This window comes from Caretta caretta, chromosome 4 (genome assembly GCF_965140235.1).
Source record: "Caretta caretta isolate rCarCar2 chromosome 4, rCarCar1.hap1, whole genome shotgun sequence".
NCBI lineage: Eukaryota > Metazoa > Chordata > Testudines > Cheloniidae > Caretta > Caretta caretta.
This window is the reverse complement of record NC_134209.1, coordinates 69888956-69903351: the sequence shown is the minus strand read 5'-3', so window position 1 is coordinate 69903351 and position 14396 is coordinate 69888956. Positions and strand designations below refer to the sequence as shown.

At 38.5% G+C, this 14396-nt stretch overlaps 1 protein-coding gene across 4 annotated transcripts in view; it reads right to left on the bottom strand.

The window, feature by feature from the left end:
• Positions 1-569: 569 nt before the first annotated feature.
• FHDC1 (FH2 domain containing 1) overlaps positions 570-14396 on the bottom strand; it is a 48953-nt gene continuing 35126 nt past the window's right edge. For all 4 annotated transcript variants that reach the window (XM_075127745.1, XM_048847634.2, XM_048847633.2 and 1 more), the window contains 4 exons: positions 14008-14078; positions 11215-11332; positions 8733-8897; positions 570-4679 (listed from right to left, as the gene is read on the bottom strand). In XM_075127745.1, the coding sequence (XP_074983846.1) occupies positions 2610-4679; positions 8733-8897; positions 11215-11332; positions 14008-14078 (2424 nt within the window). In that variant the 3' untranslated portion in view covers positions 570-2609. The remainder of the gene's footprint in view (positions 4680-8732; positions 8898-11214; positions 11333-14007; positions 14079-14396) is intronic.

Genomic DNA, 14396 nt, shown 5'->3' with positions numbered 1-14396 from the left:
AGCACAGGGGAAAAGGGTTTTCTTTGAGGAGAACTGATGTCCACTTGACATGGTCTGGCGCTGTATTTCAGCTTATACCAATTGCTATTTTATAAGGCAATGGAGAAAATAAAAGATGAAATGAAGCTTTATCCCATTTTTTCCTTTAAGTGTTATAGTAAAACAGCCACCACACTTTCATTTCTAAACCGCTGGGAGTTATAAGCTAGGATTTCCCAATAAAGTGTGCTATGCCAAAAGGTATGAAGATAGCAGCAGATCCAGACTTGTTAGTTCCATGAATATTTAACTTGGCCAAAACCCAAAATGTGTGCAGAACATGCTGCACATACTAGCAATTAATCCTTCATTTTAGACCCAAATCTGCTCCACAAATTTGCTGGTAACCCCATGTTGAGAGCAAAAAGGCCTGCATTAGAAATGCTTGATCATGAAACTGAAGATATATAAAATATCTTTTAAAAAATTAATCCAACATTTAAAACTTCCTGAATTTATGTGTTAAAGTCCTTCCTTTTGGGACACTGTCAGGTTGAGAACTATAGTACCAAAATCAAAATAGAAAAATATAAAAGCACATCTCTGGTAAGTGGGAACTTTATTAAACTACCAAGTTACTCAGAAATGTATAAATGGTCCATTAAATACATTGTTTGTTTTTACACACATTTATATAGATATTTATTTACATTTTCCAAACATATTTAAATTACATTGTTTCAAGCTTACTACCAATAAAAGAGTTTAAAAAAAAAGTCACCTGCTCTCACAAATGTGTACACAAGGACACACAGAGCTAAGGGACACGCTTTCATATTTAACCCACAAGGGAGGGAAGATCCGAAAGCTTATGAGATTTAAAGCAATATTCACTGAGGTCCTTGCCTGTGAATTGATTATAAAAATTCTCACTTTGAGACAGACTCTCACAAGAGGTCCCATGGAACAGCTGATAGTGTTTTGGTATGCTGTCCACAGTGGGATCTGCTTGGTTAAGGGCCACTTGCTTTATTAAAATCATATAGCTAGCTGTACCCAGTTGGTTAGTTGCTAGCCCATGGAAGTGCGTGGGCAGGTAGTTAATTCTGAATGAAGTATACACTCCTAATGGAAAGGAGGGGGGGTTGGGTGGGGTGGGAGTGATGTATCAGTAGGCAGAGAGACAACTTTCCAAATAGATTTCATTTTATGATTTTTTTAAAAATGAGGTTTCATTCGTAAGTGAATAAAAAGGCAGCTCTTTAAACAACATATTTAGAGACCGTCAGTTTCCCCACACCTACATACATTTCTCTTGGGAAGGCACAGAGCATGTTAAAACAAGTTTTCCCTCATTCTCTGTATCTTAATCTGACATGGTGTTAAAATTTGTTTCTGCAGAAAAAAAGGTATTTTTTTAAAAAAGCTTATGAAACACTAGTTTAAAACATGTCTTTAATTCATCCTTTAGCCACTTTAAACATTAAAAACCACATTTGAAGCAGCCAAAGAAGCTTAATTTACAAAACATTGTCCATGCGTAAGCTGTGTTTCTCCTGCTAAATGCTCCTGTTGACAAAGAAAGGAGGAGGAGGCGGCAGGGAAATGGCTGTTTCGGAGCCATAGCAACATTCAAGTAATTTGATAGTAGATAAACCAGTGGAAATAAGGAATGGTAAGAAAGTGCTCGGCACCAGGTTGCAGCCTTCAAATGTTGAATGCATCACCTTTGATATGTATTATAAATATGGCACTTTTGTATTACCAAAAGCTGGCAAGTTTGCATCTGACTGAAACGAGTCAGAACATGAGTAATTATTATCCCTAACAGCTACTGGTGGTATTTCCAATAGGCGTGACCTCCAGTTGCACTACTACATCCAGCACCAGTCATTTTTTACTATAGTCTACTTGTACGTGCAAGACAATTCTGCCACACTCATGGAGAATAAACTTTCTGCCCAGCAGAGTTTTCCTTCCTTCCTACACAGACAGACACATATACACAATAAGGCATGCCATAAATTCTTCAATGAGGTTAAGACAGCCATAAACAGTGAATGTCCTGTTTCACCATTTTCAGGCCAGCAGTTCCCAGTGTGTCCAATTGCCAGCAATGGACTTTGCAACAGGCACAGATGACTCTCTGAATCCAAGGAATCAAGAGTGACAGAAAGCATCTTCACCAAAGTTCATTTTCTGCACCATTCCAAAGGCGTCGTTTCAACTTTGAATAAAGGAACCAACTAGTGTAACTGCTTAAGCCTTAAAAAAAAAAAAAAAAACTGGCCATAACCCCCACCCCCCTTTTTTTTCTTTTCATGTCACAAAAGCATTTCAATTGGTAGTTTTAAATTCCTTCAAGTTTGTTTTTTTAGCAATGTACTATATCACAAATGCACAAAAGATTTGTGGCACTTGTACTCCACCACAGTAACATTAAATACATTCAAATTCATGCTTACAGGACGAAGACCAGAACAAAAGCAGTTGCTGTCCTCGGATGGTGTACTGTTCATTAGATACCAGGAGATGTTATTAAACAGTGATATTACTGTTTTGGATATTTCACAAGAAATCCAGTGTTTAAACATGTGTTCATATTCCAAGATGTCAAAAAACCCAAACCCTTATTTTAATAATGGTTTAAATATCTTCCCTATTGTGGTCCGGTTTGCATCTTTCAATTTAAGGGATGACTTTTCCATCATCCCTTGTTCCTTTGCTGTAGGTTCCACTTTAACACTGAGAATATCACTATGGTCGGTATTTCTTTTGACAACTCGAGCACTACTTGCTCGTTTTAGGGAGTTTCCAGGATTCTCCTTGGGGATGAGGTCATCAGAGGTTGCTGCTGGCCTCATTCTAGGTAGCCTCTGAGACACTGATCTTGTGATTCTTGGAGTTTTTGAAGAGTTAGGTAGATCCACCTTGGCACTCCTTGAGGAGGAGGCCACTGTGTTCCTTGCAAAGTTTGGTATAGAGGACGGTGTCTTGGGAGCACTGGCTGTCGTGCTTTTGTTAGCATCTGAAAGGGCCTGAGGTTTTACAGTGGAGCGACAAATCTTACTTTCATCTGGTTTTGATCTGGGAATACTTCTGACAGATTTAGAACCTGGCACTTTAAGAGAGCCCTTGCGCTGAACTTGATCCCTCTCAAAATGGGCACTGCTGGAAGTTGCAGTCCCTCGCTGTAATTTTGGCTCCTCTACTGATAAGCTATGCCTGTAAGGAGTTCTTGAAAGGGTTTCTGTTGTGCCTCGGATAGAGTTGCGTCGCGACAGTTGTGTTTCAGTTGTACTGGCCTCTCGAAGTGCTGGTTTGGCTTCTGGCTTTTTCAGACTGCTTGGTGCTTTGTTTGACCTGGAAATGGGCACCACTTTCCTCATACTCACACTTTCAGATGTATTCAAAGTTCTTATTGGTCTGGCAGTAGCTGTCTGGGTAGGGCGAGTGCCACTGGATTTTGAGGAGTTTAGAGATCTATCTTTTAGAGAGTTTCTCTTTGGTCCTAAGGATTCTCTACATTTTACAGGCTTTTCCTTAGGAAAGTTGTGCTTGCTGCTGGAGTCCTCTTTGTCATTTGAGGAAGTATGAAGAGAAATTTCCTTTGCAGAGGATGAATTCAGATTTGATGTGACTGTACTACTCCCATCTCGAGTGTCATCTGCACAAGAGTAAGCTCTGCCATCTTGATCTTTCATTTCATTGCCCACTAATTTTAAATCATTTCCTTCTGAACAGTCGAAAGTCAGAGAACAATCAGTAGTATCAGATATATAGAACGTTGGCCCATGTTCTTTACTGCCAGAAACGCTTGTATCCATAGATGTGGGGCCACTACTGGTACGCTCTGAAACTTCATTCTTGCAGCTTGCCACCTTGGCTTGACAATCTTCGGCCTCTCTGGAACTTTTGTAAGAGGACATTGCATCATCATCATCCGCAGTGCTGAGGGAGTGCAAGCTCAAGTCATCTAGAGTCTCTAAGTCTGCCACACCACCGTCTTCTAAGTTTATTAGAGGCATGTCTGCCATAGGTTTTGTTCCTTGAATATCAGACTTATGTAGCCCTTTAACAACTTCAGGTTCCTCAACAGCAAGGGCCCAAGCATTTATAGCTGTTGCTTCCACACCAGGCACACTGGACTGGTGCTGCTTGTTGTCAGTATTCTTTTGTGAGTAACAGAGGTTAGCACTGGTAGAGCCCACCTCCATCTCTTGTAAGTGACTGGGCTGAGCTGAAGGCAACTGAGACAGATCTGCGCTATCCATTTTGGCTTCAAATGCTTGGTGTAAATTCAAGTTATTTAAACTGAGATCTCTAGCCTCTTTGGATTCAATCAAGTCTATGCTGGGTCTTGCTTGTCGTGTGTTTGCACGAGGAAGGCTGTTGAATTTGTTTGGATCTTCATCCTTGGAGATTTCCAGGAAAGTCAGAAGCTCTCTATCTGCAGTAATCCCTAAGGACAGTCGGGAGCGCCTAGAGCTGGGGTTTCTATTCAAAGGACTTTGAGGTCTCTGCTGCAAGAAAGGTAGAAAATCCTCCAGTCCTTTTTTAGCCAATGTCTGAACATCATTTTCACTGCTACTTCTCCCAAAGCTCCCGAGCTCTCCAGCGGCCCAGGATCGGCGCTTTTCCTCCAGCTCCCTTAATCTCTGCAGTTGGTGAACTTCTTGGCTCTCTCGTTCCCTATTTTCCTGTCAAAGGAAGGAGAGAGAGGAATAAATACACATTTCAGAGTGAAGCATCCCTTATTTCAAAACAAGCTAAATGAGGCCACCCATCCCTTCATTTTTTCCTACAGTGGTCAGATCCCCACTCAAATCACCATGGCAACTATTGTACCATATGGAGAACAGTTTCCTGCCTAACTAATACAGCTCATTAGACTGACCAGCATAGGAAGCACTGAAAAACACTATCAGACCCCTGCAGAGACCAAGAATATGAACTACCATATGCTAGTTTTTAAGTCCATTTTTAGTAAGTTTTAAGTCAGCAATTTTCACTGCATATGCAAACATTTAAACCAGAAACATTTTAAACATACAATTAATCTCAGCCATTAAAACAATCTAGTTTGATGCTACGAAGATCCATATGGCCCCCTGGATTCATTCCATCCTTCTGGACTTGACGTATCAGAGAGCTTGTACTCAAACACTCCAGTTGCAATTGTTCCTCGACAGGTGGCATTCTATAGCTAAGTTCCTATGAACTCCACAGTGGCATAGCCCCAGATTCTGTGGCAGTCTAGTGCAGGAGGCAGGGAATTCTGTGGCAGAGACTTCAATGAGTTATACATGCAAGTGATACTCGAATCAGCACATTTAACTTGTGTTCTTTATTTTGATAATAAATTCAGTGTTACGTTGTTCCCACACTCAATATTGAGTATATTAATATATTGTCGATATATAAATCTGCAACAACAGCAGAGGGTTGTTTGGGGCAGGCTCAATGTTTTTCTGCTAAAATCACTGGCAGTGAAATAGTTAAAGACCAGCATCTAAATGGTCACTGTTAGATTTCATATTTAAACGATTAAAGCCTTATCTGCACTATATATATATATATATTTTTTTTTTTGAAACATGTGCACCTATTCCTAATACCACTGCAACTGCACAATGGAGCAAATGCTAGTATAGACAATGATGACAGCCATCATTTCCCACTATGTTGCTAAAACCTAATCAGAGGAGGGCTATGCAGCAACATTTAAAGACAAAAACAAACCACACACACCAGCGTTCATATGGAGGTTTGTCTACTCTAGTGCTTCTTCTGTTGCTACCACAAGAGGAGCTGCACCCATGGTAGCAACTGCAATGGCATGAAATTTTTTCAGAAAAAACGAAAAAAATTAGTGTGGACGTAGTCTTCAATGGGTGGAGCAGTTCATAACTCTCTGAGCTATTTTTCAGACTCAAGAAGATCAGATAGCCTCGGAAAGACCTACAACAATGTTCTTCAAAATCGAACTCTCTTTTTAAAAAAAGGGAACGCTTGGATGTTGGAACAAAATTCTGGGTCAAAGGGTTTATTCCATGACAATGGAATGTACTAAATCCTGCCCTTAGGCGGGTCTCAATGAAGATGGATCAACTTTAAATAATCACTTTCTAAATATGAATTGGTTAAAAATAATTGCATATAATATACCTAATAGTGGAGTCATCCTTCAACGGTCTATGGTTTTACCAACTATTTCCCTTTAAAAAAATATACATCTTTTTAAGGAACTTTACAAATTGTTACCATACACTTTGTTTTAAATGTTTCATTGCATGATATTTCTCTCCATTTTTCTATTTGGTAAGGTTACACATTGAACTTTCTTACCCCAACCAGGATATACTTTTGGGGATTTTCTTATGCTATATCTACAAACATGACAAACTCAGACATTTTCAAAACATATTAATATTCAAAAAACTTCCAAATGCAATTCTTCTTCTGATCCAGTGCACTCTGAGTATCAAATGAATATCTTCTGTCCTCGGTCTATTTTGCTGTGTGTCTACATGCTGCATTTTTTCCCCACAACTATAACCTCTTATATTTTTTGGAACCATTCCTCTGTTTTTGGGCTGTTTCTTATCCAGCACAAGAGGCTACCATTAGTCTAGTGGCTACTAGCAAATATGAAATTAATTATTCATTTCTTTGAGTGTGACCTTTTCCATGGGAAAAAGCCTGGAGTATCACCAGTGGTTAATAAACATCAAACAATTTGTAATGTTTGGTTACAAAATGCATCCCAATACATGAATAATTGCACATGTCCTTTATATGCATAAAATCAGCTCTTTCATTTATCCAAACTCATGGTTTTGTATTATAAGTGCACACATGCACACACTAACCAGGCTGGTGTAGAGTACTACAAAACAGTATTTTTAAACAAAATATTCTTTTATCATGCTACACACAGAGATTGCAGACCCTCTCTTCCAAACTGAAATTTATTTCCCTGGTGTAATTTGTCAACCCTACTATATATGATAAAATGTCAAAAGGATTTGGATATTTTGTGAGAACTTGTCAGCAAGTAATAAATTACTTTTTAAATTTGCTATCCATCCAGAAGTCACCACTTTTATGAAGTTAACTTTCTATATAAAACAGCTTTCTAGAAAATTGGAAAACAATGCTAGATTGAAGGTGCTGATACCAGAGGAGACTGTGCCAGTTAAAGTTGGATTTCATTTATTTAATTTAAAAAAACAAAACAAAAAAAACCCCTGGAGAGAAATCTCTTTAGTATACAACTAGCTAGTTGTGTTTATTCTATGACTTTCCCAATCTTGAAAGCTCTCTGTTCACGATTGGGGATAAAGTCTGGATTATTTGCAATGGATGTCACTGCAAAAGAAGACATCTAATCTCTAGCTCTATCCCAAATGCAAAGGGTGGCTTGGCTTTGCCAAAAGGGTGGGTTCACATTTCTGGAGGGCAGAATTTTTATTACATTATTAATCCATCAGAGCCTAGCAATATTCACACGACTAAAAAAAAATTATCTACTGTGCTGTCAACACAGAATGACAGAATATATGAGTTAGAAGAACAGAAGAAGGGGAAAAGTCAGACTTTACAAATTGCTGTCAAATGCACAATGTAAACAAACAAAAAATTTTTATCTAGCTTATTCCAATGTAATTATCTTAAGGGTCACTTATAACAGAACGCAGAACTTTTTTTTTTGCTTTTGTTGTTGCCAGAAATGCAATTCAGGTTGATGATATTCCTTTAATATTGAAGTACCCTGTACAGGCTAAACAGAATAAGGATTGGTCCGAGATATTATACATTTTGAATTAGTTTTGTTCAATATAATCCCAATTCAGACTACTTAAGCAGGTGAGTAGTCACACTGAAGGCAATGGGACTACTCCAGATGGTTAAATTATTTGTTATGAACTTGGGTATTGTATATCTGTTTTATTTATGTGTATTTATAAGCCAGGAGTATCGTTCAGATCTTCATGTCCCATCCAACTGTACTTTCTAGTGGATTTTTAATATGCCAATGTCAAACGGTTACTTAATTGGAAGTTGCCTGTTTATACCATTATACAGCACTGTAGGGGAAAATAGGCATGATGCATTGGATTAAATGAGACAAAGAACATATTTATGTACACAAAGCTGTCCCTGGAAAAAAGCAAAGCTGCCAATGACAAAAGTGGAGCAAAGGCTACAGAGGCTGCTTTCACACCACAGCTGCCACGACCACACTGGCAGGACTGGAGGTCACCTATAATACAAGTCTTGAAATAGATAAAATCTGTTAGTCTGCTTTTCCATATCTCCCCCCAACAAGGCCACAAAGAGTCTTCATGGTACCAAAAACACCACTTAATGCCTTCCTCTGGAGGGAGAAAGAATGCAAGTCAGAGACAGGGAATTTTTACAGACTTGTAAAGAGGGTGAGGGAGGAAGCTATCTTACAATGACACTTAGATGACTGGCCCGACATGCCTCTAAATACTCTAATTGGTTGGTAACAAAATATTTGGGGCAGCAAAACGTTTGACTTAATTATTGGATTGGCTACAAGCCTGGGAGAGGTAGCTATTTTCCAGTTTGCTTAGAGCAACAAAAGCCCTAGAAATGGGCAATTTGCCACATGACATTAATTCAAACAAATATGTCAAATATTATGGGGATGTTAGCAGTCTTAGATCACATAAGAATAAAAGATTTATTTTAACTGAAAGAGAATGTGTTTTCATTCTCCTTACCTTAACAGCCTTGTTGAACTTTATACAGAAGTCCCTGAATATCTGAAAGCACTCATCCAGTTTCATGGTTTCTTTGTCTTCACAGAAAAAGTCAATAAGTGTATTTCCTTGCTCCTGTAATTCTCGTTTCCAGTATTCTAGCTCTTTTAGTTCTTTTACAGCAAACTGCAGTAAAACATATACATTGTAAGCTAGACATATTAAGAACTTATACACCTGATAGATATAGTAGGTGCTGATGAAATCTATATTCCCATCTACCAGCTATCACAGAGTCCAATAAATCAGGACTTTGAGAGTAACATCTTACAGTGTAAAAGCATGCTTGTTGCCATTTCAGTGAAGTGAGAAAGAAAAAGAAAAAAGATAAAACAAAACAGTAATTCCAACGAGCAAGATGTGTCACTAGACGAAGGATTAAAAGCAAAACAACGGGTTTCAAACTTTAACTCTGAATTTTAATCTCCCCCCACCCCAAATTTCTGACTAGATTTTGATTGTATTTAAATACTATAGCATTTTGAAACATACACAAGGTCTGAGGGTCTTCCATGAGGGATAGCTCCGTGCTTTGAGCATTGGCCTGCTAAACCCAGGGTTGTGAGTTCAATCCTCGAGGGGGCCATTTAGGGATCTGGGGCAAAAACTGAGGATTGGTCCTGCTTTGAGCAGGGGGTTGGACTAGATGACCTCGTGATGTCCCTTCAAACCCTGATATTCTATGATTCTATGAGGAAGTTGCTCAGATACCACAGTGATGGGCATCAGTGTAAGAACCTAAATAAGAATCTATATAATGTTTTACCCAAGCATTTAAAGAAAAGCAGGAATGGACTTAGACACATTTTAAATCCAAGCCATTTTTTCAAGGAATTGACAAAATAAAAGTTAAGTCTAACAACCACTAAAGGCAAACTAGTGTTTGAACAAGCTTAGGATACCACAATATTGATCTAAAAAATATTAACTGGATTATCTTACCCTCCCTCTTTTCTCTTAAATGTATATATGTAAATAGATACAAATAATGTCATCAGCTCTTTTATTAGTTTAATTTAGATAATGAAAGAACAGTCTTAAAAGTATAACAAAAAGATGAAAAAAGTGCCAGAAATATTGAAAACAACCTACTAAACAAAATTGCTGTATAAAGTAGCAGTTTGTATCAAGAGCCTAAGACTTTATATAGAGGGTGTGGGGATTTTTTTTTTTTTCGGGTGGGGGAAAATTACTGTAGGAATAAATCTTTGCTTGTCAGTCTTCACACACACACACACCAAAGCAAACAAAAGCTGGATTTAAGATAAACAGGACAACTGACATGCATGGATAATTAGCTCTACCACATATATTAGTAGCTTATTCACAGGGATGACATAATGTAAGATGACTTATCTGTGTAGTTATTGCCCATAATTTCAAAAATGGAAGCATTATGTAAAGTATATATTTGTAAAGTGAAAAATGGTTCAAAGATTCCACTTGGCATTTGTCCTAAGCAAGGTTTTAATGGTACATAAAGCTAGCTATTAAAATAAAAAACATGTTAAAACACAACATTAAGGAGTCTTAATGCAGTGGATAAAAGCTAAGAATTCAGAGTGAGGGCAACTACTCCATTCTTAACCCACCCTTTTTCTCCATCAATTTCACAGTTCCTGACAAAGTGCAATGGCTAATCCATTAACAGCTTCTGTAAATTTAAATCACAACTGCCTTAACAAGTTTCTTGGTAAATACTGTATTCTTATTTGCAATATTTATACAAAAAATATATATATAAAAAAGACAGACACACTCTTACACTTCATTGAAACCCAAGTATAGATTCTTCCACTCATCATTACCCGCTAAAAGGTGTTACATGACATGTGTCAAGATTGTTTCAAAAGTTAAGTACTCTGTTTATTTACATACAAAAAAAATTACTGGGAAAACCAAATAAAACCACCACCCAAGAACGATTGTGGGGCTCACACTAAAAGTATATGTTAAGGGTTAATCCACAGCAAATCTGTTAAACATACGAATTGCTAAAAACACCCCTTCAATCTCCCAACAACTAGAGTTTGAAATGCTCAATGTTATCTCAACTAAAACTGGCATGCTTCAGCATAACAAGTTGGTAAGAATCTAGCTTCTGCGTGTTAAATACAAAGCAGTAGAACAGTGCAAATAATCTGATATTCTAACCACTGATCTTCATCAGCCATTTCACGATAGTTAAACATGCTTGCCTGATTAGCCCTTAAGGCAACACACATCCAATATTTTTTCCTCTAAACAGCATAGTCCTTTATAAACTCATATTTGACAAACACAGTAGTGCAGCGTGAGCAGCTCTGAACGGATGATTCATGATGAGACAGACATATTAAAGTGAATCTACTGCCTGTTAACACATCCATGCAAATTATGGTAAACTGAGAAACACTGCTGCATTGAAGTGACAGTAACACATTACCAGGGATATTCTACAAACCTGGATAAAACCTTCCATCTGGTGAAAAAGTCCTGGGTCCTGCTGAATATTGTCTTTAAGAGATCTTGTCTTGGCAGATAGAGAATGAAGTTCTGCTTCTATATTATCAATGGATAATCTAAAAAATAGCATATACAGAGAGCACTTACTGAGAGAAAGGAGTTGCCCATTGTTAGGTGTTGCATGCTTCATAAATTTGTCATAATACACCACCTGTACATCAAACAAGACCTGCCTGCTTGGTAAACCTTCCCAGAGCAGAAGGTAAGAGTTAGCAGAAAAATCTGCTTATTTTTCCTTATTTGCAATGTTGAAAGGTTCCCTAAGCTTTCTTACAGGATATTCCTTCAGGAAGTCACAGCAATGCAGGCAGCTCAAAGAGCCACAAGTTCCCTTCAGCCCAGCAGCCATGATGTTTCATCCTTCTACCATATTACCTGCATAGTTGCAACACACCCCTTCACACCACTTATGTGATGTGGCTGCTAAACAGACACACTCCTGATCAGTACACAGCCTAGTGCAAGTTACAGACGAATCTCCCCCTCTGCAGGTTTCATGCATTCTTCCTGGGGCATCATTGCTCACTATTCAGAGCAGTGCAACAGGCCTAAGACTCACAGAAATAGCCCTGTTCTTATGGAATCTGAGCCCCTTTGTGTTTGAAGGCCCAGCTCCTACAGTTTTTGCAGCCCTACTTGCAAATTAGTAGCAAGTGACTGAGTCTCTCAACCACCTCAGCAATAGATCTTTCCGGGTAAGTCCCACAGGGAGATGGTATTACCCCAACACAGTGAGTTCAATACCACCACAGAATTTTAGCCTCACTTAGGAACTGAAGCATTAGTAATGTCTCCCAGATGGCCCAACATTACTGACTGCATACACTTATTCTGGTTGGAGTGCATTTCACCAGTAGCATGATTTTAATTGCTGTCACTGCTCTTTTACAGGTATGTGAACTGCAGTCCCCATGAATGCTACCCAGAGTACACAGGGCTGGTGATGATGGCAGCAGCACCTATAATTATCAGCACTAGAGCAGGGAGTCTACATATCTATGGGTATGAGGTAGGCTATTTTTCCTCAGTATCCTTCTTCTCCACTAATACACTCCCTGCTTCAGCGAAGATCACAGATGCTTCAGAGATCTGCATCCCAGTGCATTGCAGAACCTTTAGCATATCAAAAAGTCTGTAGATGACACGGGTTGCATTTTGCAGGCCTATAAAAGAGAGCAGTAAGAAAATGCAAGAGAACTAAATTAACAGAGGACACTGCAACACATGTGTGCTTTTGAAGATTTTGGGGGTTTATCAGCAGCTTGTACTAGCGAGTTTTTGATCTTATTCATGTCCAATGGTTATAATGTGTTTTGGTTTGTTTCATTTTTGTCTCACCATTGGTTTTAGTCAGATTAAATGACAAATGTTATGTTGCAAATTGGACCTGGCCAAAAAACAGTCTTTACCCTCCCGTGAAAAATTTTGTATTGGGGAGGGGGGAACTTTCACCCAAATGGGATAAGGAGGTCAAATATTCTAAATATTTCACAGGAGGGAAAAGACAGGGGGAAAAAAAAATCTATTTTGGGTGAGCCAAAATGGAAGTTGTCTGCTTACTCCCTGGGAAGCCTGGGCTCCTCAGCAGTCTGCCAGGCAGGTTGCCGAGGAGTCAACGGCAAGACAGAAGGAAGCCAGGCAGGTTTCCATCAGAAATTTCCAGTCAGGTCTATTATGAACAGATTCGCAGTACCTTCCCTCAGGGGATCTCAAAGTACTTTACAGACATTAAATTAAGACTCAGTATATCCATGAGATATGAACTCTCTCTATTTTACAGATGTGGAAAGAAGTTAAGCCCAAAGTTGAAGACAGAGATGATGGCCAGGATTACAACTCAGCGGTTCCTAGCTTCCAGTTCTATGCTCGAAATCATACACTGCCTCGTAAAAGTACATATATAGTTTAGCCAGGTATGAATTAATGTTGTTACCTGTAGAATTATACAATTCAAGGCCTCAGGTTGAAAACTTTACTTAACCCCAGGTATTATAGTTTTCTTCTATACACAGAATGAATACAACATGTTCATTCACAAGCATAATCTTCCTTCCCTCTACCACCTAAGAGAACTCAAGTTTGGGGACTCAAGTTTGTAAAGTAAGTTCATATATTACAAGAATGGGGTGGTCCAGTATTTTGAATGTCCCATAAACCCTATAGTAGAGTGTGTATTATGGAGGGAGGATCTCCAGGACAAAAAGGGAGGGGGTATTGCAATCCGTAGAGGAAGCTAGAGCCACTAGTAATCTTTATTAGTGTATGTGGTACCAGATCTGGAAAGAAAGGTACTATACCAACCCAACAGATATCTGGAAGTTATTCTATAGAACAGCAGTAACAGTAACATGACACTATTTTAAAAACATGCCCTGAAGGTTGATCTGTTAAAAGTAATATATATGCATTTACCTAGTTGAACATTGTATTGACAAAGGCAAAAAACCCCTATAAAAATCAATTAATAAAAACCTCTAAACCTGAAGGAAGAAGAAAAGGAGTACTTGTGGCACCTTAGAGACTAACCAATTTATTTGAGCATGAGCTTTCGTGAGCTACAGCTCACTGAAGGCAAACTTCTGTTTGCAAATGAAAATGAAGCCCTGAAAGCAATGGTAAACACTTGTAAAGATCTCAGTTTTAATGCCAAAGCTTTGTAAATGTGCTTCTGTGCTTCACAAAAAGAAGACTCATGTCTCTTTCTAACAAGTTCTCAGTTTTCTTTGCTTACCTGGCTGCATCATGAACGTGCCGTAATTTTTCTGAAAAGGTTAGAAGAACCACATCTTTCTTTTGTGCTTCCTAAAATTAAAAAACAAACAATGTCCCTTTCACATTCCATTACCCTGCTAAAATCTAAGTAAAGACTGTTTCTAAAGCTTTGGCAAAGGCATTTAGTTTCTATATTGCCACTGCTGCTAGGTTCTATTTTTCATTCAGTTCAAATGAGTGAATTATTGGAAAAAAGCCTCACTTAAAGGTGGACAAGGATCAGACCTAGAGAGAGTTTAAACAATTTCCATTTCACAGCACACAGATAATAGTACCTTCTTCCACTGAAAACAATCCATGTGCATTAAGAGAGAATCTTAGGTAAGGGCAATTGACTAATGCCAATTG